The 23,227-nt window shown below is 36.7% G+C and overlaps 1 protein-coding gene across 2 annotated transcripts in view; it reads right to left on the bottom strand.

Annotated features, from left to right (window-relative positions):
* Positions 1-23,031, bottom strand: part of wdr27 (WD repeat domain 27) — a 31,551-nt gene extending 8,520 nt beyond the window's left edge. Inside the window, exons 1-23 of one of the 2 annotated variants that reach the window (XM_077496251.1) lie at positions 22,732-23,031; positions 21,856-22,012; positions 21,516-21,640; positions 21,292-21,405; positions 21,158-21,209; positions 21,010-21,080; positions 20,831-20,918; positions 20,645-20,747; positions 20,186-20,277; positions 19,337-19,401; positions 18,314-18,426; positions 17,871-17,944; positions 15,857-15,926; positions 15,672-15,737; positions 15,461-15,564; positions 15,268-15,357; positions 14,645-14,766; positions 13,872-14,005; positions 13,656-13,753; positions 13,152-13,273; positions 9,686-9,783; positions 4,000-4,102; positions 2,133-2,231 (exon numbers count right to left, since the gene is read on the bottom strand). In XM_077496251.1, coding sequence (XP_077352377.1) covers positions 2,133-2,231; positions 4,000-4,102; positions 9,686-9,783; positions 13,152-13,273; positions 13,656-13,753; positions 13,872-14,005; positions 14,645-14,766; positions 15,268-15,357; positions 15,461-15,564; positions 15,672-15,737; positions 15,857-15,926; positions 17,871-17,944; positions 18,314-18,426; positions 19,337-19,401; positions 20,186-20,277; positions 20,645-20,747; positions 20,831-20,918; positions 21,010-21,080; positions 21,158-21,209; positions 21,292-21,405; positions 21,516-21,640; positions 21,856-22,012; positions 22,732-22,869 — 2,298 coding nt within the window. In that variant the 5' untranslated portion in view covers positions 22,870-23,031. The remainder of the gene's footprint in view (positions 1-2,132; positions 2,232-3,999; positions 4,103-9,685; positions 9,784-13,151; positions 13,274-13,655; positions 13,754-13,871; positions 14,006-14,644; positions 14,767-15,267; positions 15,358-15,460; positions 15,565-15,671; positions 15,738-15,856; positions 15,927-17,870; positions 17,945-18,313; positions 18,427-19,336; positions 19,402-20,185; positions 20,278-20,644; positions 20,748-20,830; positions 20,919-21,009; positions 21,081-21,157; positions 21,210-21,291; positions 21,406-21,515; positions 21,641-21,855; positions 22,013-22,731) is intronic. The other variant, XM_077496252.1, reaches the window with a different exon arrangement.
* Between the last annotated feature and the right edge of the window lie 196 nt (positions 23,032-23,227).

The following is a 23,227-nucleotide window of genomic DNA, read 5'->3' as shown; positions in this document are numbered from 1 at the left end:
AACATGAGTGGTAAATGAGTGGAAAATATGCATTGCATTATCTGTCTGAGACTTGCGGTGGAGAGTTCTCACAGCAGTAAATATGGACAACATCTGGCCTAGAGATATGGCCTAAAATAAAAAGCAAGATGAGCACAGGTTGGGCAAAATGGTATGATGCAATACCACTGTGTACCACTACAACATAATGTTCAATTAAATTAATACTATTGTGTGAGCGCTATTACCTCTCACCAGCCCCTGACCACAAAAAAAAAAAAATAAAAAAAAAAAAAAAAAAAAAACTTACTTTTTGGCAGCACATGATTAAAATATGGTAAACTGGTGTTTAGGGTGTTTCCCCTTTTCCTTGAAAATAATTAAATGCTGTATGTTAGTTAAACATATTTTCTTCACGCAACCGATGCACATGTTCGAATTTTCTTTGAAGTGCAACAAGGTAAAAGGAAAAAAAACAAAAAACGGTTTTCACCTTCCATCATGTGCTACTATTTCGTATAGTGCATACAGTATATGGAAAAACAACAGTGTATATGGGATGAAGTAATTGTCCCTCCAAGGTACTCACATAAATGACCTACTGTGAGATAGTCACAAGACGTACTGTATGTTGACCAATTATAGAGCAAGCTAATCTAATAAAATAACTATGCACGTGTAACGTAAATAATGTCTGTCAATTCAAAGAAAGAAAAATGTACGGTATGCGTTGACAGGATTTTATGGAGATATGATGTGTGTGTACATGTGTGTGCATCTCGATTTGTACTAGTTAGTCTGGTCTTGACTGAATAAATGTTGCAGTAATGTATGTTGAAATGAAAGATTCTTTCTTTACCTGCTTGATGTAAATTATAGTAATCATTTTATTGCTTTTCAAACACCAATACAGAAAACATAACATTCTAGCCTATTGATTTTCTGCTAGTGCTGCAAAAAAATAAAAAATATCTAAAAATGCAGGCATTCGGAAAAAGAGGAAGCAAACACTGATTGATGAAGTGTGAATCCCAACTGTGCAGATTTCTGTAATTCAGCCAGCCAGTGGCCATGGATCAAACTTTCCACCTGGGAATTTTAATGTAGCATTGTGTTGCAAAAGTAGCATTATGCATAATGACCTGTAGATTTAAAATAGGCGACTTTGATTCCATGACAACACAGCTCATGGAATAGTGAGACGCATTAATGGTATATAATCTATTTGACTAGACAGGTCTGCAACCTGCGGCTCTGGGGCCACATGTGATTCTTTAGTCCCCGTGGTTCTCTATAAAAAATGAATAAATAAATAAATAAATAAATAAATAAGGAAATTGTAGAAATTAATATTTATTTGTATTTTTTTTTTTTAGATAAAATATTCTTCAAATGAATTGACTAAATAATAATAGTTAAATATTCAAAAACCGCCAGTCTATATATATATATATATATATATATATATATATATATATATATATATATATATATTGAATACAAATAAGGCACAAAGTAAATGTAAAAAAACCTGTCCAAAAGAGGAAAAAGAGAGGCAGAAAATGACCATATGTGCATAAAATTGTCAAAAAAATAAATAAAAGTCCAAATAGTGACCATAAAATGTCCAAAAAGTAAGAGGAAAAGCAGAAAATTACCATCAAATGTCCAAGAATTTGCCAAAAATATCAGAATTGAATACAAAAAAGGAAGAAAATAAATGTGAAAAAAAAGTCCAAAAGAGGAAAGAGAGAAAATTACCATATGTGCATAAAATTGTCAAAACAAAAAAACAACAACAACAAAAAATCCAGAGAGATTTTTGATTATTCATTTAGCCTAAAGTGGCTCTTTTGACAGTAAAGGTTGTTGACCCTTTGACTAGACAGTAAATTCTTGTACAAGTTCCTCTGAAATAAATCTGAATTATGCCATTTCAGTAGTGATCTCTACTTGTTTTTCTTTTGACCCTATGGTTGCCAAGATAATACTGATTAGCATCAAACGCCACTTACCCTCCATAATTGTGCTACTGAATACGCAATTCCCTTCCTTTTTCCATGGTCAATGTAACTCCCAATAAATCACAATATACAGTATCTCATTTGGCAAATGTTTGATACTGTTTATGTGCCTCATCAGCTCCATCTTACCTGTGGTGTAGCAGGGTTGAAGGCCACACTGAGCACCGTCTCAGAGTGTCTCTGGAGCTTGTGAAGGTAGCTGCTGCTTCTTATATCATATACGTAAGCCTGAAATGAAGATGGACTAAATGAACACCTGACGTAACTAAAGCATTTTATTGATCACAGAATATGAAAAAGAGAACATTACATTACATTGTATCAAAATATGGGCTTGCATCCTTGGGTAGCAGCTACCTTTCTAATTTGAGTCCTGAGATCTTAATCTTAAGAGACGACAATACCATAAAGTTCTCTTATTGTTCCAGTGTAAAATTAGAATTCAAAATGCCTTTAAGGTCTAAGAGAGCTTGTTAGGAACTCTTACACTGACGATGCGATGATGACTCTCAGAGACATGAATGTGTGTTATCAGTTGCCCAACTTTTTCCCCTCCTGGCTGCAATCGTCAAATTTTAAGAGCCATTTGTTTGCTCGAGTGCCACAAGCAGATAAAACCAGATGTGGAGATAAATGTTCGTTACCAGACGACGACTCATCAGATTTCTACAGCTGTTTTTTATTGGGATTCTCTGAAAAAGGCTCAAGGAAAACCATCCATGGGTAGAGTGTTTCCGCTCCAAGGCATGTGATGTGCGTGGTGTCTAACAGGGCATTTCTTGGCTGGGGGGACATTTTGTCAATTCAATGTAATATAAAACCTCAGATGTCTCTATTTATAAGAAATAAAGCAACAATTCAGCTTTGGCGTATTCATTATTTACCTCACCATCGCTGACTTATGGTGATGGGTTTGTGTCCATCCCTGAACTGGTCACCAGCCATACAAATGATTACGTTTAAAAATGTAAATGTATAAATTCTGCTTAGCTTAGTTTTAGTCTAAAGATAATTAAGTGCTTAATGGGAGAAAAGCACTATTTCCCCATTGTATACTCCTCTCAGCAATGCACATTAGGCTGCAGTATTCTCAAATCTTTGCATTGTCCAAATAAATGTTAATAAGCGCATATTTCCTTCCACTGCTTTATACTCATATAAACAGTATAAGAAAAAACAGGACATTTTCCAAGACACTTTGAAGGCAAGTAAAAGTCACTGTCTGGAAAAGCAATTTAAAAACACTATTTCATCATGATGTAGAGTTGGACTTTGGAAAAAGGTCTGAGTCCGATTAAAAGTGTGAGTCAAGAGCAAAAAAATAAATAAATAAATAAAAATCTTGGTGTTAAAATAGACCCCTGAACACATCACCGTGAAGGGGTGGAAACAATCAGTGAAGAAAAATTAAAGCATGGGAAAAAAAACTATTGTGAGATATAATTAGTTGTACATTAATATCAATAGACTAAAATACAACTATAATAGAATGGGACAAAAGTAAAAAAAAAAAAAAAGCCAGGTAGTGTAATTAGAGTTTCGAGTTTCCAAGTATTTCTACGATTTTTTTTAAAATGTATTATTATTTTTATGTTTTATGTATTATTATTTATTCTTTATTTTATTATTTGATGTTATATTTCAAAGATTACAAAGTATTGTACATGTAAATGATTGTTTTTAGCTCTAAACAAATCCTGAATTTATTTTAACTATAACATTAACAAGTAAGAAAAATGTCCTAAATACAGCCATATAATTCAAATTTATTTGGTCTTAATACTTTGGGCATGATTCAGATCCAATTGTGCATTAAATTATATGTTGTAAAAATCCTAACCACACACTGATGGGTCTTAATCGTCTAGTAAATCAACTTGTTCATCCAGAAGCTCCAATGACATCATTGCCCCCATTTTGTTTTGTTATCTTATTTTCATGCACAATTCATTTGTCACTTACAAGTTCACAGTTCATGTACCTACAACTTACTTACACATTTGTCCTCTGAGCCGCACGCGATGAATCGACCACACGGCGAAATGGCAGAAGAGCAGGAATGGCATCGGTTCACGTGGTTATCGTAACGGCGTACACACCTGAGGAAATGTGTACAATAGTGAAGAATTCAGGAGAAAGATACTAAAGATACTAAATGTTTGCCTGAAAATAATAATCTTGCTTCCTCTAGAATCAAGAAACAAAAATGTTACTGGTGTGAAATGTGACCCAATTTGGGAGGGAAGCAGGGTTTTAGTTTAAAAAAAAAAAAACACCTTAAGATCAGACTCCAGCATGAAAATGTCCAATATATTATAGCAAACAGACATTGTATATGTGTGTTATATATTAAAGGCCCTGGCTGTTATTTGATATGACTACACTACATTATAATTAATGTCTAGGTATTCTCAGACCATAGCAGTGCACTACAGAAATCCGCTAAAAAGCTAACTGCTACCCGTGCCAATATGTTCTTTACTTTTCACAAAAATCTGAATAAAAACAGGATAGAGGAGGTCGCGGATGACAAACGGCTGCTTCTCGCCACATACCGGCCTCTACGTTTGCTTTGCAACAGCATGAAATGTCTTTACAATGCCACTGACAGCTCACTGAGCAAAGGTCGTGCTATATGAGCTGAAATGTTGCCGGATCCAAACCTCAACTGGATCTGGTGAGAACATGCCTTTTTGACATTCATGTTGCAGTAATCGAGCTGAAAGTAGGTAAAAGACATACGCTACTGTATTTCCAGTCAGAAATTTGGGGCAATGCATACTTTTTAAGATCATGCTCTTATATGGTTGTTTCACAAAGATGTCATGTTGGTACATCTGAGGTCCTATATTACAATGGGTACTCGGTAATCTATGGATGTGAGAAGTTAAGTTATAATTAGACCCATTGCTACATTCATATCATGTCTAGTCAACCTCTTTAAAGTATATTTTAGCCCCAGGGTGTTCCCCGCCTATTGCTCAAAGTCCTTAGGGATAGGCTGCAGCTCATCCATAACCTTAAACAGGATATATGCTAGAGAATGGATGCATGGATGGTTGGACAGACGCTTGTCAGCCAGTTCCACGGAATTGTATAAACACATTATGTGGAACTAGTTGACAGCTGGGAAAAAAAAAAAAAAAAAAAGTTTAACTGAAAAACCATCACTTTAGGGATCTCCCTAGGAACATAAATACCACCGTCAACTATGCTGACATGAGGTCAAGCCCAGTTAGACAAAGGTATTTCCCAATACTGCGACCCAGTTTAACACAGTAAATGGAGAAAACAGACACTTCAAAGTAAAAATGGGAAGTACAGTGACATACTATAGCGGTGACATGTCAAGTAATTGGCAGCTAGTAAAACTTGGTGATATGGGAAAAACAGGAGGAGACTAAGAATCAAAATTCTGAAGTCTTTGACCTCACTGAATAGCTTTCCCATTTGGTAACATCGCTAACATTTGCTAACATTTATTCTTCACATATCCAATGTCAAATGTGACCCAGCTCTTTTTAATGTTGTCCAATATTAATAATATTAATATTGGACTGTTGAATGGATAACATGTGTAGATGTGGTGAAAAGTGCTGACACAAGCTGCCAGTATAACATTGACAATAAGCAGTGTAACCAGTTTGAGTATAAACACTCTTCTGGTTTTCTAGGTCAGAATTGAGGATGGTGTTCCACTGAGGCTAGTTGGGGGTGGGGGGGCTATAGGCTCGCAAAACAGAAATATATGAATGTAAATTAGGGCTGGGTCTAAAATACCGATATATCGATATTGAATCGATATTCCTTTTCATAGCCCAATATTGATTCATAAAACTATGAATCGATACTTTTAATACTGTTTTTTTCCCCCCGTAAATTAATGTGCCAAATAGGGCGCGACCGATTAATCGGCCGCCGATTATAATTGGCCGATTATTGGCCTTCAAACATCGACCAAAACAATTGGCCAATTGAGCTAAATGGATGATTTTCCACTGAAAACGTTATTGAAGAAAGCCAATGTTTCCGACGCTGTGAAAGTACCCTGAATGCACCATTTTGCTTGCGAAGCATTAGCAGCTAGCAAGTGTGTAGCGTATGTTATTCTGGTTATTCTGTTGTTCTCTAAGCGTCCTTTTGTCACGCCGCCATCGGCGTGACGGCCCATGCTTTTATTTTCATAGTCATGTTTCCTGTTTTATTTTGATATTCTGATTCCCTTCTCACCCCAGGTCACTTGCCCTTCCTGCCGGTCCCTAATTACCGGTCCCATGATTATCACCACCTGTCACCAATCAACCCAGACAATAAAAGCCACCTGCATTCTCCCCTCAGTGCGAAGTGTCACATCTCAGTGCATGGAAGCGTCCTCACAGCCCTCGTACCACAGTCCTTGTTTTATGCCTTGCCTTGCCTTGCCTTGCCTTGCCTTGCCTTGCCTTGCCTTGCCTTGCCTTGCCTTGCGCCCTTAGTTTGCCCCTTGTTTTCCTCCCTAGTGGAGCGCTTTCTGTTGTCCCTGTTTTTGAGTGCCCTTTTTGTATCTCCAGTTTGGAGCTCTTTTTGTTCAGCCTTTTGTCCCTCTGTAAGAGGAGTTTTCTGTTCGTGCGAATAAACTGCAGCCTTTTGTGGCCAACTGTTTACCTGCGCCTGAGTCCTCCCCTCTCTCGTCGTGTCACCTTTAAGCTATTTAATGTCACCTCATTGGAGTTAACTGTAAAACTAAATACACGATAAGAATTACATACACTGTATATTTAAATGCAAAACATGCTTCGTTTTCAAAACATTGCTAGTCTAGCGCCAACAGGAAGTTAGCATCGACTTCGGGAGTGTTTTTCCTTCAAATTACGAATCGAATCGGGCCCTTCTGAATCGAATCGATCTTGGAAATCTGAATCGATACCCAGCCCTATTGACAAATTGTTTTCTCACCCCCCCACCCCCCCCACCCCCCCACCCCCCACCCACCCATACATATCACTCATATATTAGCTCCCCGCCACCTTAGCAACACACACGTATGGACAAAGACACAGTGTTGCGTGCGTGATGACTGTTCACTATTTGAGTGATGACAATCAGACTGCACTGGCAGGCCTGATCCTCTTTGCGTGGCAGCCCTCAGGGTTCCTTTCATGCACCTGAGTATTCAGGTAATGTGTACTTCTGCTGTTTAAATGCTGAACATTCTGATTTAAGCAAATACTGTAGGTAAGAGCTTTCCATTGGATAATTATTGCAGTGATTGATATGTTTGAACTTGTAACATGTTATTTAACCCAAACTGATGCAGTGCGTAGCTTTTTATTTCCTAAACAACCATGTCAAAAACAACTAAGAAGATCGCTGAAACGTCTAAAATTGGGTTAGAACTGTCAAATGAATTATTCAATAGTGGTGAACCATAATTTTCTGGGAAGATGCGCGGTTGGAAAATAATCTTGGGAGATCACTTCGATGTTTGGTGAGATCAGATGGTACAAAGTCAAGAGTTACATTTAGTAGAGAAATACGCACATAATGCAAAGAGAACTTGAGGCATTTTGTGCTAAACAGCTGTGTAGCCCTAAGATAACTGATGCAATTGGGTGAAACTGTTCAATGTTCTCTTGTGAGGAAAAATATTTCACTAAAATTGTTTGACTATATGGTGATAGTGATGGGCACATCAGGATATCAAATGCTTAAAGTGCAAGCTTGCTATAACTAATATAAAACTTAAATAGTGCACCACCGCAATGCATGTCCTTGCCTCTGTTACAAAGGGGGCAAGGAGCGCTGGAGATCAGGTTGCAGAAAAAATACGATCAAATTAAGTTTCTCCACTCGCCGCTGCAAGTCGGATATTCCTAAATGTCCCTACTGAAGATTTGTTTTTCCTCAAAGTTATCCAGTTTTATCTGCATGATGTCATTATTTGTCAGGAAATTCTGCTGAACATTCAGATGAATAATAAAACCGGGTATACACTTACTGCTCCCATTTGCTGTACGCAACATATCATCATTTACACATTTAGGTCACTGTAGTGCTTTAACCTCGAGCCATGGGAATTCATCATATAGAACATAAAATTAATGAGGTCAAAACGTTTTTTTTTATGTGATTTTTTTTTTTTTAAATGTTAAGTAAATCCTGCCAGCCAGCCAGCCAAAAAAAAAAAAAAAAAAAAAAAAAAAAAAAAGAAATTAAAAGAAAAGTCAGGTCCACATAGTCAGTCATCAGTTTTAACTTAGTTTGGGTAAACATTCATACAAGAATTACTCAAAAATTCCTTGAGTCGAAACACATTTTTTTATGACTGATAATATCCTTTAATATAAGATGAAGACACACAATCCCAGCTCCATATGCTTTAACACAATAAAGTATGGAAATGTCAGAAAATGGATGTTTAGTTGCAATAAAGAAATATAAATTAAAATGGTGTTGTTGTTTCATATGGTTAACTGTTTTTGAGTTAATATTGTCATGTTGCTGGGCTCTCAGTGTGTTTTCCTTGTCTCACAGTGCCTGATTAATGAGAGGGGCGTGTCCCTTGCACCACACCTGCAGTGCATCACCTATTAGGCCTTCATAAGGACTGGGACTCCTTGCAGCCACTGTTGGGTCGTTGCTCCGTCTGCTCACAGCCATAGCCTAGTGTTTCTACTGTTTTTTCGTCTTTGCTACAATTCGATACTAAAGTTCACGTTTTGGGTCTACGTAAGTTTTGCTACGTCTCTTTTTGTTCCCACCTTTGAGTGACGTGTTTTCAATAGCAATAGAAATCTGTTACTTTCTTGGTTTGCGGTTTATAGCCTTCGGGTCTTTTTGTGTTGTTTAATTTCTCTCCTTGCATTTTGCAAGCACCTTTTGTTAACCTTTTTTCCCTGGCCTCTGTCCAGCGCTTTTTGTTTATATTCACGTGTTTGGTGAATAAAACATTCGCATCCTCCTCTTTGTTCTGTGTTTCTGGGATCCACTCTCCAGTCAGACCGGAAACTTAACAAATATGTTGAAGCAATTGTTCGGCTAATAAAAATATTGGGAATGAAATATGTTTTACCGCAGAAATTATGGCTGCCATAATAAATGTCTCCTGACATAGCAATGTTCTGACACTCATTCTAAAGAGTATAGTGTGTACATGAAAATCCTATGCTTTTTTTTAATTTATTTTTTTATAGGTAATTCAATAAAAAAATGTACAGTTTTGAAATACCGTAATATGAATAAATCTATTTATATATCACTAATAAATAATTGTTAAAATTCCTCTTAAATCACACAAAACTTTACCTGCCGCCATTCATATAGCGACTGCAATTTTTTAAGAATAAGTTCACGCACCTGTAGAATATACACCACACAAAATGGCTTTTCAAAAGATTATTTTCCTTCATTTATTTTTTTGAAGTTCTTGAGAAATTTTATTTATCTTTGATGGTTCCAACAGACTACTAAAATACATATAAAAAGTATATAAATCTGAACCAAAAGTAAAGTATGCGAAAAACTCTTCAAGTAAAACATGATTTAATATAAAATCAGTATACCTTTTTGTTTTAAATAATTTTGCAATTCAAGATTAGTCTGAGCTTTATTATGCATTGAATTGTGTTGCTACTGAGGCATTCAGTATAAAAATCAGTATGTCAAACTGTAATTATTTCAACAGCAAAGAATCTTACACTAACCTAAGTGTGCGAAGGTCCCACATCTTCAAACCATCCGTGACTGCGCTGGTGAGGAAAAGGTTATAGGATTCTGGTGCCTGTGTGCTGAACATTGAGCCCTGTCAAATATACACACATGGACAAAAATGCCTCGTCAGGACACGCATGACTCAAATAGTTTGCGACTTAGCTTCTTAGAAGCGCTGGAAACTACTTTTGCAATATAGCCTGTATAAGCAAACGGCTTCCAAATATTTCATTCCACTTCGCACAACAGTGTGCAGAGAGGTAGAATTAAAGCCAATGGTAGTGAAAGTGGAATGTGAGAGGTTTTCTTTTCAACAAATTTGTTTTCCCTCTGTGATCCACTATAGTGAGATAGCACTCAGTTATATATACAGTTTCCACAGCTCACATACAGCAATTCCATGTGACATCCCGACCAACTTATCAGATGATGCATACAATTGTGTGTGAAATAGGGAGAGGTTTTTGTTTTTTTTTGGTTAGGATTTCCATTATGAGTATGAGAACGGGAGTCTGAGAGGGCATTTCCAGTTCAGTTTTCCGAGAAGTCCTCCGTGCTCTGCTGTGATGAGTTCCAGGTGAGTCTTTACTGAAGCGGCAATGGAAATTTCAAATTGGTCAACATTGAGACTAGAAACCGGGGCAAAAGATGAGCGACTTTATGAGTCCAGGCAGAGGCAATCCCTGAGATTCTCTCTCGTATTATCCTGCCCGCACTCCTCAGGCCCTCGGGCACCCATCGACGCAATAGCTCAGCTGAAACAACGCAGTCAACATTGATGGCACAATATAGCTGGCGGGACAGTAGAGAGGCACCTGTGAGGGCGAGGCATCACGTCAACTGTGTGCATCACACTTGAATGCGTGCATTTGATCCATGCCACTGATCCTGTTTATCCAGCTAAGCCAGCCTACCATCATTGGCCAAACAAGGGGACACAACAGCATGGGGTCACTACACTGTTAAAAAACAAAACAAAAAAACAAAAGAAAACCCCACAAATAATAAAATAATTAAATACTACTACTACTACTAATAATAATAATAATAACAGAATTTTACTTTTTATTTTCCTTTTCTTTATTTTAAAAATATAATTTAATTTACAAAAATAAACTGATTATAAATGTCAAATGTAAAATAACGTGAAGTCACTGTAACTGTAAAAACAATACTTCTGTTCTTTTATAAAAAAAAACCAAACTCCATTAGAAATACATATATTGATTATTAAAATGTGTTCACAAATGTATCGTAATTTCACCAATATTTGTCTATTCAATTGAATAAAATGTAAAATTCAACTTTAAAACCCTAAAAAAGTGGAACATTTTTTTTGAGAAAATAACTGCAAAATATGTATTTTTACCACAGTATGTTTGTGAATTGACTTTTTTTAAGTGAAAATAACGACAATTTCTGTAATGTCCTATTAATAATAATAATAATTCATTGTATTAACATTTATTTTGAAAGGAAAAAGCTTGAGATGGTGAATAATACGCAAAGCAAAGAATTGGGCTTTTACGAATGCCTCTGCTGAGGAATCAGCAGTACCAAATATACATTTCATGAGATTTAAAATTCTAAATCCAAGTATACATTTCATGAGATTTAAAATTCTAATCAACAGCGGCAGCATGGATCAAGTGGTTGTTTGATATCCCTGAGGTTGTGGGTTCAATCCCCTTGGTGAACATGTTCACCATGTTATATGCATGTAATATGTTATATTACATACAATCTTGTTAAAATTACAACAAAAAAACTGTACTTACATAATGGAAACAAACTGTATTTTTATGAGAAAGTAATTTACTGTTTCCTAATTTTCTGGTGCCACAGCTACCTGAAAATTACCGTGTTTCTTTTTTTTTTTTTTTTTTTTTTTTACACAGTTTAGGTACACAAGTTCACATATGAACTTTGGTCAAGATGAGTCTAAATGTCACACCTTTACTTGACAAGGGAGAGCACTCAGACTCTTGCTTCGTCGAGTGTAAATCATCAGCATGACATCGCCAGTTGAAATCCATCAGCAATATTTACAGTTTTCATTATGAATGATTCACAATTCTATTCTTCAGAGCACAATAATGGCTATGGATGCAGGCCCGAGCTGTCTACTTGTTAGACAACAGCAAATTGGGCCTGCACTGGTCCAAGACAGTGATGTGGGAGTTAGGCTGCAAAAACCAAAATTGGATCATGGAACAGTGTCGTCGTTCCAAGGCCATCATTTTGTGTGGAATCTCCTCTTGCCATCTCTTATAATCCCTAAAAACCAGGGGTTCAAACATGCAGCTAGATGAACGATAATGACCATGAGTTTTTAGCCACTGATTTGCCTCATTCACAGCACAAGCTAACACGTTTACGGCCTCACAGATAATGTGCTCCTTATGTAACCACCCTAACACTCATAGACGTCTTACGCAACGTCATAACATCTGCCAAATAGTCGATCCTTCACGATGAAGATGGAACTGGCTCAACCTATTTATGCCAAAACAAATAAATTTTCCTTTGTGTGGGTCTGATCTAGACATTGGTTTGCTTTGTCTTTTTCCAATCACAAAGCTCATTATCGACTGCATTTCGTTAAATGTAGAAGTGAGAAAAATGTGCTAAACATTGTATTGACAGTTGGATGACTTCTAAGGAATTTAAATGGTTTAGTTCTTTAAACAATGGAAACAGACAAATATAAATTAGATAAGGGGGATTAAATGTGTCAAAGTAGAGTATTTGATGATAATTCATAAAGCAAAGGTTATTTTCCATATTAAATTCAGCATGCTGTCTTGTAAAAACGAAAAGCACCATTAAGTTAAAAATGTGCGTATGTTGCTATCATCGGTTATTATATTATTTATTATTAGATTTTTTATTTTTTTTTAAGCTCCCGGATTGCTGTGTGCGTAGACTCATGCTTCATGCTTCATGCTTCATAATGATGGCCTGCGACTGCGGTCTATGATCCCTTCCTGGATCCCCACAAACAGCACTTTTGAATTGCATTTTTTTTTTTTTTTATTGAAAAGTGAAAATGATCAAGTTTCATTGATTGATTTTGTTATCTTCATTTTATTTTGTACTGCAGTGCATAGTTTCAGTCATCTTGAATATATATATATATTTCATATTTTTACTTGAATCAAGATTTGGAACCAAGATTTGAAACCTGAATCTGATCGCACCTAACATACACTGTGCTGCCTAGTACTATATGTTGTATGATTTTACAATTATTTTTCGTTTTTTATGTATATTTTCAATGCATCTAACAATGATGCTAACTTCAATTTATTTGACGGCAAGTGTATTGATGACAATATTCTGCTCTCAATTGAATTCTCTAAAATGAGTTCATGACAATGACACAAGATAATGCAGAGAAGTTCAGTCGACATGACCCATTAATATTAAATAGGGACTGTAAAGTTTTGAGATGATTACCTTGTTTTGTGTGATACAGTGGACGGCTCTGCTGTGAGCATCAGGCACCTCTGCAGCGACCATACCTTTGTTCATGTCAAACACTTGAATGGAGCGATTGGAAGCACTTGCCAGTACAATGTCTGAGCCAGGAAAGTTATGGGAACTATTATGGAGTCAAGACAAGCATCGAATTAAGTTGAAATGAAAAAAGGCTGCTGTATTTTACTTTGCCCGTGCATGTTCCAGAGAACCAATAAGCTCAGGACAGGATATCACTCTACCAATTTGGTGGATTCATTTTACACTACTGTTCAATTGGCAAGATGTCAGAAGACAAACATTCCTGAAAACTGAAAGACAAAATAATCACAAGTAAAGCCAGCAGTGGGAGCTTTGGAGGCAACTGTTTACATGGCTCAGATTCAAGGGACAAGCTAACAAGTTGAGCAGCTAGATTCGTCAACCAAAACACTCGAGTCTGCACTTCCTGTCATAAGAACGATAAGAGAAATGAAAGGATACAGGCGTAGAAATCATTGATAGCAGACAAGTCTGTAATATCAGCTCCTGAGGATGTTGAAAAGCAGCTTGACAATTTGACAAAACTCCGCTGCTGATATCTGAAGATTAAAATAAAACAAAAACAGTTACACAGTAGAAGTACTCGTTTTTTTCCCCAAATGCACGTCAGTTGCTTTTTCAAACAGTCATTACAGCTTCAATAATAATCTAGGTTACCTTTTGATTTCATCATGTGTGACATCCACATGATACAAATACAAGTGCAGTGAGTCTCCAGACCCGAGAAGCAAAAACTTGTCCAGGTAATAAAACTGGGCAGCTTTGATATGTTTAGAGAACATCTTTTTCCCCTGAAATAAAACAATATACAACAGATATTCAAAATCTACACACACTCACAATGATTTCAATAAATAGCTGGGAACTTTTACTGTTTTGTTTGTGATGGAAAGGATAGTGCTGTAAAATTATGTTTTTATTTGCGCAGTTGCTTGTGCAATTACAGTACCAAATATGTAGCACAATATAATAAATCTTGAATGTTTGCTTAATTTAAACACATCTGCATTGAATCTCTTCATTTGAACATAACTACGCAAGACTGTTGAGCAAGATGTCACGTACAAAAAAAAAAAAAAGTTATTTATTGGTGGTGCCGTCATTCTTTTACAACATGGTAATTATTGAAAGAGTCTTTTCCACCAAAAAACAGAGTCAGATTTCTGTTCATGTATATAGTTGCTTTATAGTGAATGATGACTTGTCAGCACATGAGGCTTGTCTGCATTATGTGCTGAGAGCATGTGAGTGGTCAGGGTTAAATGGGGGTGGGCATTGGAAATAAATGACATCAAAGAACTATCAGTGTATGGGAATCAGACATTTACTCAACTCAAGTTTATTTATATAGCGCTTTCAAACAGCCTGAACTGTCACAAAGCGCTGTACAAAACACAAAAAAACAAACAAACATAACCTAAAACATTTACCATGATAACAGCAGGCTCTGGGATGTCGTGAGTCCAAAGTCGCACAGTCTGGTCATGTGATGCACTTAACCAGCATTGCCTGTTGAGGCTCCAGCTCACACTGCTCACTGGCTTGTCGTGTCCTGCAAACAAAGAGAGGCTTTCATAATAACCTGGAAATACAGTGTGTATTTGCAACATTTACTTTTATGGAAGTCTGAGAAGTGGACAGAGTGAAGATTCCAGCATCACTTTTGTCATCTGATGTTGGTCATTGCATCTATGCCGCCCCCTTTTGGTGCTTTTGGTATAGGAGACTGTGCCAAAAATCCCACTTAAGAAATACCACTAAGCATCTCTTGTAAAAAGTCTTTATCTAAAAGTTTGACAGTTATAGTTGAGTCAGTAAATATTTGTGGAGTGTTTCATCGAATGCCAAAGATCCATTTCAAAGTTTTTACAGTAGCCCAAATAAGGCTTTACTCTTAATTCTCTTTTAGTAACAAATCAAAATCTTCATTCTCTTTGTCTAATAAAATCATCACAACTTAGAATAGATTTAAGTTGAACTAAATTGGAATGTGTGCACTCTCGAGTCCAACTGAAAAAAAAACAACAACAACATGAGATAAGTCACCATGTACCTGTATAGAAAGCAGGATTGCCTTTGAGGGAAGACTTGTACATTAACACAGAGTTGTCACCAAGACCACACAGGATTTGCTTGCCGTCACCTGTGGGAAATGCAAAACATACATGGCAACCAATTATTATGTGAAGGTAAGAGTTAGATTTTTTAAATGTGTACATCATGTCATAACAGATGTTAATACTCACCTGAATACTGGAAGCAATAGACTGGCTTGTTTGTAATACTTAGATGGAAACGGACAACTGAAGGTGCTGCAGTGTCTTCTGGGTAATCTTTGAAGAGGAAACCTCTAATTGAAATTTGAGGATTAGAAACAAATTAAAAACTACTGTAATTCAATACTTTTTTTTTTTTTTTTTTTTTTTTTAAAAGGATAATACTATATATAGCACTTACTTCTTATTGTTCTTCATTGAGGACTGACTTTTCTGGGCAGTTGTTTTTGGTGAAAACATAAGATTTCTGAAATAAAAGCAGAAATGTAGTAGAAGGAGGTGCCACAATAAACAGGCTTGAGGTGGAATTACAAGGTAATAAATTTAAAAGCATACATTTTAAATTCATTATCTTTATTAAGCTACCTTGGAGTGCTTGTGTATCCAGATGATTTCACTTTTGAGTGGAAGACAAGTGGCTGCTCTTTTATACCACCTGTGGAAAAACAACCAAAAACAAAGACAGTATGGTATGTTAGAAAAGTGTGTCTGTATTCATGTATGGTTTATAAAAATAGTCTACCAGTCAGTGATTTATTTTTTACATTGCATTCCATAGAGAATGCCACTCTTCTGATCAAACTGCACACCTACGCAGATAATCACTTTCTCCATATTATTGATGTCATTATTAGGGTTAAAACACAATTTTCCCTCAGAAAATAGGGAAAATATCAAATATACAAAAAGCCCGAAAGCTCACACATCTTTTTCCTGATTATGCGCCAATACATTCTTACTTTCCTGTGCCCGAACTCACCAGAGAGTTTGGAGGAAATGTCTTGTGCCCACAAAAAGGTCATGCTTAATTCTCACTGGTCATTTTTATACAAAGTTGCGGAAAGCATTAGGCTAATTATGAGCCACAAATTGAGGAGTGGGGTATTTGATCCCTGTCAGCTGTCAATGACTGAAAAACAACTATAAATAGTCATTTTTGCAGATTAAATGGGAAAAAAATAATGTTAAAAAATACATTTCGAATTAGACATGTAAAAACGACCGCAGGCCACAGCATTAGTCTTTAAATTTCCAAGGGTTATACAGAGGACTGGAAGAGAACATACATAAATCTATCATGTTATTTCAAAGACGGTTCTTTCCTGGAAAGCGCACTCAGTTGCGCCAACAATCTACAGCATCTGTGGGACTAAGTCATGAGGCATTAAGCGCTTTGGACGCACAGACGTATATTAAATTCTGGGATTTCGAAGAAGTGACAATGATTGATTTAACAATGACTGGCCAAATCTGGAGGCATTTTCGCAGCAAAGTTCAGAAGGAAAATTATATGGTGAAAGAAGTCCACATAAAATATAAAGATAATCATTCAGGCTTTTTTTTTTTTTTTTTTTTTTTTTTTTAAGGAAAACATACATTACCACTTCTATATGTCCTAAAGTAACCAATCTTTAGAAAAGTAATGGGTGTAAGTGTAACAGACTAAAATTTTGGGATTACGGTATATAGAATACAATACGGTTAAATTATGACAATTTTTAGCCATCATGTTTACATCATAATGGTGAAGTGGGCTGTCGCATCCTTTCTCACTCAGCTGTTTGAAAATAGCTCCTGTAGACTCATTCCAGACTTACAATGGAATAATGTTTTCCTTTCCAAGAGCCTAAGAGGTTTATAGTTTAACATGCTTAAATTCTGCAAATACTGTATACTAAATAACACAGCGCGATTAAGGCCGCATTAGTAAATACTTGTGGCTTTCTGTCTGACATAGCAGTCATACAGTACATCTCGACCGCATCTCCACAGTGCTCTCCTCCATGCAGCTGTGGGAAGTCAGAACTGGATAATGTTGCCCTTTTACACTGCTACCTCACAGTGAGGGCAACATGAAAACCACAGAGACCCCCTAGAAAGCCAAATTAAACTGCCGCCAGAGCCAAATTATACACCCGGGTCACAAATAGGCTTATTTGACCACGGAAGCCATGACTGCACAAAGCAACCCCATTTGGATAATTAACACGTATATATTTTAATGTGTTGGTGTCTGCTGTTATATTTCAAGTACCTGTTAAAAGTGCTCAAATTGGAGTGAGGTAAATAACTAATTAGCATCCCCTGCTGTGCGAAGGAAGTAATGTTTTCCATTATCTCATGTAAAATGCGGAAGTTTTGTGGAATAGACTTCGCATGTATCAGCAATGAATTTTTTTTTTTGAATTTGTGATTTGTTTTTCTAAAGGGAATGCCTTATACACTTGTGAATTATAATTCAATTTTAAGGTATTACAAACCAGTGTACCATAAAGTTGAGTTTCAAGCCGTGAGGGTCAAATTCGACAGGCAACCATTTTGTGACCAATAAGGGAGGCAATCATTTTGGAAGCATAAGAAGATGACATATCATGATGACCTTTTTTCTTCAACTGATTGGGCTCCTTCTTCTTCAACTCAGCATTGAGAGGAGACTCCAGCATTGGGGAGGAACTGGAAAGAAGGGAGGGGTGAGCCGGGGGGGAAAAAAAGTTACTGGAATTGAATGCTTATAAGCTTTTCCATTGCAAGATTATTAGTTGCTCTACCATGTCGTTGTTGACTCATCAAAAATCTAATTCTCCGTAATTTTCTATTATGTGAAAATGTCAGGGGTTATATAAACATCAATCCATCCATTTTCTAAACTTTAAACTATACGCTTTTTCCTCATTGGGGTTGCGGGTATGCTGGAGTCTATCTCAGCAGATTTTAGAAGAGAGGCGGCATACACGTGTGTCTGGTCTTCTGCCATACGTGTATGCTCTCCGCATATATTTGCTACAACGTAAAATGACATTGCTTGGTTAATTTTAAATTTACCTTGGAAATATTGAAAAGCCCCGACTTCCAGCCTTGATTCTCACCGCGTCATCCAAATAGAACTCCAACAGGCCCACACATGGAGTAAACAAAGAGCTCACTAAAAACAGCATCTGTGTGGCAAGAATTCAACAATTGTCAAGGTAATGCTGATCATCTGTTCTGTTAGAACGTAAAATTAGAGATTTATTTTATGAGTTTAGACACATCATTGCTTTCCTCTGGGCAGGAATAAAATGGAAAATTCCAAACAAAACTAATGTGCAACAGTGGATTGTAAACACATAACGCTCTGCTGGTACTTGTAAAGTTACTGAAATGCCATTTTTAAGTGGCCCATTATCACATTCCAATTTATCAGACAAAACTAAATAAAAAAACATCCCTCATTTAGTTTGACAGACTTTAATTGGGAAAGCAGTAGAGCACACATTTAAAGTTTATACCGACACTTTTACGTGACAGAAGCCACATATTGTTTTTAGAAAAGGTCAAACAGTCTGTAGCTTGGTAAAACAAGGAAACCGTAGGGGACGTGTGCAGTGTGTTTGTCTACACAATTACTGTAATAATGAGGAAAAGTTTTGACAATACCACAGTGTGGATATACAAATATGAACATAGTCCAACCATGTGAAGCCTTTTTGTTTTTTACATACGTGGGCCAGTAATCTTGGCAAATTCATCTGAAAGTGGCAAGCGTCAGAATCCATCCATCCATCCATCCATCCATCCATCCATCCCCCCAAAAATCAGTAGGTTTCTTGTTTTACTGATGGCTAAGGCTGATAAATGGGCTTTACTTGCTTGCTTCAAAAGGTAGCAAGGGATCGAAACCATAACCTAAAATTTGATGGACCAATCTACTATGCAGGCATTCCACATCTAATCTAATCTTAATTTGTCATATCACTTGGGAAATCAAATCTCAAATTGTATTACAGTAATAAAGACATTTTAAAAAATGACTACAGTATATGGAGAAATGTAGCAATGTCTTTTGGTTATTTGAAGTATACTCACAGAGTTGATATGTTTGTCAGAGAAAACCCAAGACCCAGCCATTGCGACACTCAAATCGGGGTTGTCTAGGATGAGTTAAAATAGAGTCTGAATGGGCCAAATGCATCACAGTCGTTCATATTAATGTTAATGTTTTTACAATGGTTCGACATAAAATAGCTGATGGTTTACACCATGAGACATCAGAAGCAACGTTTCTTGTCCTGTTTTTAAAGGGGCTGTCTGCCGGATTCACTCAGGAAAATTCACTTTTTAAATACAGGATGTACACACTTTAACTTTCTCTCAGTCTACACATCTGTGTTTATGTTAATCTTCGGTGGTGATTTTGTCCTAACCCCACCCCAGCCTGTAATTTGCGGCAATTTGAAAGCACGCAGGGATTTTTTTTTTTCACTCACTCACTCACAGACGCTTACGTGTGTGAATGAGTGAGTGAAGAAAAAAAAAAATCTGTGCGTGCGTTCAAATTGCCGCGGGAGTGACATCACGCAGCTGACAAGTTCGTCCGGCCCCGTTTGCGACATGACCCCCCAACCCCCGCTCTGCGATTGGCTGGAGGGGTGTAAACACTGTCTTTCCACAGAAACGTCCCGCTGTTTACAAAACAAACACAAAATGACAAAATACAGGCTTGTTTAGGACGAAACCACCACCAAAGATTAACATAAACAAAGATGTCTAGACTGAGAGAAAGTTAAAGTGTGCACATCCTGTATTTAAAAAGTGCATTTTCCTTAGTGAATCCGGCAGACTGCGCCTTTAATGTCATGTTTTCTACAAAATACTGAGTTGTTTTGGGTGGTTTCTGGCAGCACAATTACAACGGGAGTATTTTGAACACCATACCTTTGAAATGTAGAACTGTTACCAGCTCTGATGTAGCCAGATTGACTACATACAAACCATCAGTGCTTCCAACACATAACCAGCCATCGTCTCTGGAAGGGTAGGAAAACTGTTACACGAGTGCATGCAAGTGAGCGTAGCATTACTATACGCTGAAGCCATTTTCTTCTATGTACAAGTAGGCTGGGTATAATTAAAACATCTATATGAATGGGTGAAAAAAAATGTTATTTAATTATTATTTTTCAGAAAAATGATAAGTCAAAGGATGAGGTCTCTTACTCATGTCTGGGAAAGGATGCTAACACTAAAATGGTCTAAAGATCAGTGTACTCGAACAAATATGGCCCGAGATTTAAATCCAAATCCAAACAATAAATTTACACAATAATTTATATGGCCCACTAACATAAGTAAAGCATGACAGGTAACGTGGAGAGAATGGATTTTCCCACTTACCGGTACCTTGTTTCTGCATCAGTGCTGCCATGACATAAGCCGAAAGAAGCTATTTTGAGAACAGGTTTTGAAATGTCCACTTCAGATGACTTTTCTGCCACTCCTAAAACAGTTAAGGAAAAGCATCATTAAAGTCCTATCAATCGACTTTGCACAATAACCTGTACTCCATGTTTAGGTTGTCACCTGCTTGATGTCTTTGTTCACTCTTGTGAAGGTCTATTTTGGTCACTAGCTGACAAGAAAAGTGAGCTTGGAGAGAAAAGCACCAAACCTAAAGCAGAAAGAAAATAATGGTTTGCCCACGGCATGGAATTACTTTTATTGAAGGTCATTTTGATGCTGTTGGGGCTGAATGTAGCAACCTGTCCATCTGCGGAGCCAGTGATTATGTGCCCATTTTCCTTCAGGAAGTATACACTGAGCAGTGGGGAAGCTTAAAAATGAGAGTATTGTTAAATACATGAAACTACTACAAAGCTGGGATCTGTTTTATATTCTCTAATGTCATACCTGACAGTACAAAAGAATGGTAGAAAACTGATTCAGTTTGTAGATCCCAAACCTGAAAGATAATATAGCTATAGTTCTGACAATAATCAAACTTTATGTATAAAAATACAATATTCAGAATGTTAATTCAGTACCGTGAATGTTCGGTCCTCTGATGTGGTGACGAGAATGCTTTTATCCCACGTACAAAACTCTGCTGATGTTACAGGTCCTAAATGGCCAGTTAATGTCGAGATTGTTTCTTGTTTCTGATGACACAAGAACAATCATAACGGCTAAGCATCTGTATTTACTGTACATTAACATTTGCATCTCCAGAGATCAAATCCTCAAAATGCATGTGATGTTGCCAAAGTACCTGTGAGCTGAGAATATATGCAGTGGCTCCACAACATGCGGCCACTCTCTCATCAGACAAACAGAAGGAAAGATGGACCACTGGACCCGGTAAAGTTCCAATAATTGTCCCAGCTGCAATCTGACCTGGGGTCAGATTGAGTTCGCTAAATTAAGATGTGATACAGTTGTACACCATTGCAAAGTAAAATCACAATATATGAGGGCTGTTGCCAATATCAATCACAACTCAGCATTATTATCATTGTAAAGATAAAAGCAAATTAATTCATTTCATCCGTCACTTGACTTGATGTCTAGTTTGTAATAGATTTGCACTAAGCAGATATCTTTTTCTGTACCTTCGCTCACTCTTCTCTGGCATGTGTCCACATTCCAGACGATAATATAATCAGCAGATGCAGAACAGAGAAGGACAGGTGAGTTCTTTTTCCCAAAAGTCATGGAGGTGATTTCACCATGATGACCCGTGAGCTGCAAGTGCTGTGGAGACCAGGGCTGTGCAAAAATCAGAATTTAATTTAATTCAATGGATACATTTGAATTTGAATTGCAGATAGCGGGATTAGATTTACTGCAATTCAGAGAAACTAATTCTTGTCACATTACAGTGAGAATAAGAAAGCATATTTCACTATTGTGCTTCAACCAAAATGTCCAAAATGTTTGGACAGCCATTTTAAAGACTTGGATAAAGAAATGCATTCTGGGAAATGAAGTGCTGTTCTACCATCATCTCAAACTATTGACAAGTTTTTACATTTACTGTTTACTATAATTAAGTATTGTGAACATAGTCTTTACAAAAATATTTGTATGTAATTCAAGTTGTAAACAAACTTACTGTATATACTGTAGTGTAAAGCTTCATTGTTGAATACACTTTAATTTTGCATCATGAATTCCTTTGAATTTCATATTTAATTGTACATCAAATTACCTTCAAGCCGTAGTGCAGGGCCCATAAAATGTATGGTACCATTTTATTTATTTATTTATTTATTTATTTATTTATTTATTTAGTCTTTTAACATCCTGTTTTCCATACAATATACAAATGCATTTTGATGCCGTTACATTTAATCTACAAACAGTTCTAGAAAAGTACCAAACACACTATGAATTAACTAGATATACCCCATTTCGACATACAGTATAACATTACTCAAGTCAGTACATGATGTCACATCACAAACATGCAAAATGGGTTGACAAACCTTCTGCTCAAGGTCCCCATTACTGTAAATGAGAATGTCCTTGCCACGTAGAGAGATGCCAGTGTAATCACGACAACAAGCCAGCTGCTGGTACGATATAAGTTTGTCACAAGTCAATTTGAATCTTTCAATGATCATTTTCTTTCTCCCCGACAAACTACAAACACTGAGCCTTCTCCGTTAACATAACACGATAGCAACTCAAATAATTGTCAGTAGCTTACATTCATCTCAAAAACTACGTTTTCTTAAAAGAATACGTTCGTAAAACATAATGTGTATTTCCCACAACATTGCAACGTCTCGCGTGGACAAACGTTTTGCGGTTGCTAGGAAACCTGTGGACATGCTGGTCCGTTTCATTATGACGTAGTGCTACTGAAATTCGTCAGAGTGAGTCGCCTTCTTTTCATTTTTTGATGCAAAATTGAACTGGATTCTCTGAGTGATTGTATATATTTTTTTACCTTTAGTTGTTGTCGTATTGACAAGATTC

This window comes from Festucalex cinctus, chromosome 14 (assembly GCF_051991245.1).
Source record: "Festucalex cinctus isolate MCC-2025b chromosome 14, RoL_Fcin_1.0, whole genome shotgun sequence".
In the NCBI taxonomy this organism is placed as follows: domain Eukaryota; kingdom Metazoa; phylum Chordata; class Actinopteri; order Syngnathiformes; family Syngnathidae; genus Festucalex; species Festucalex cinctus.
Note: the sequence above shows the minus strand (reverse complement) of the source record. Positions and strands in the feature narration are given on the sequence as shown.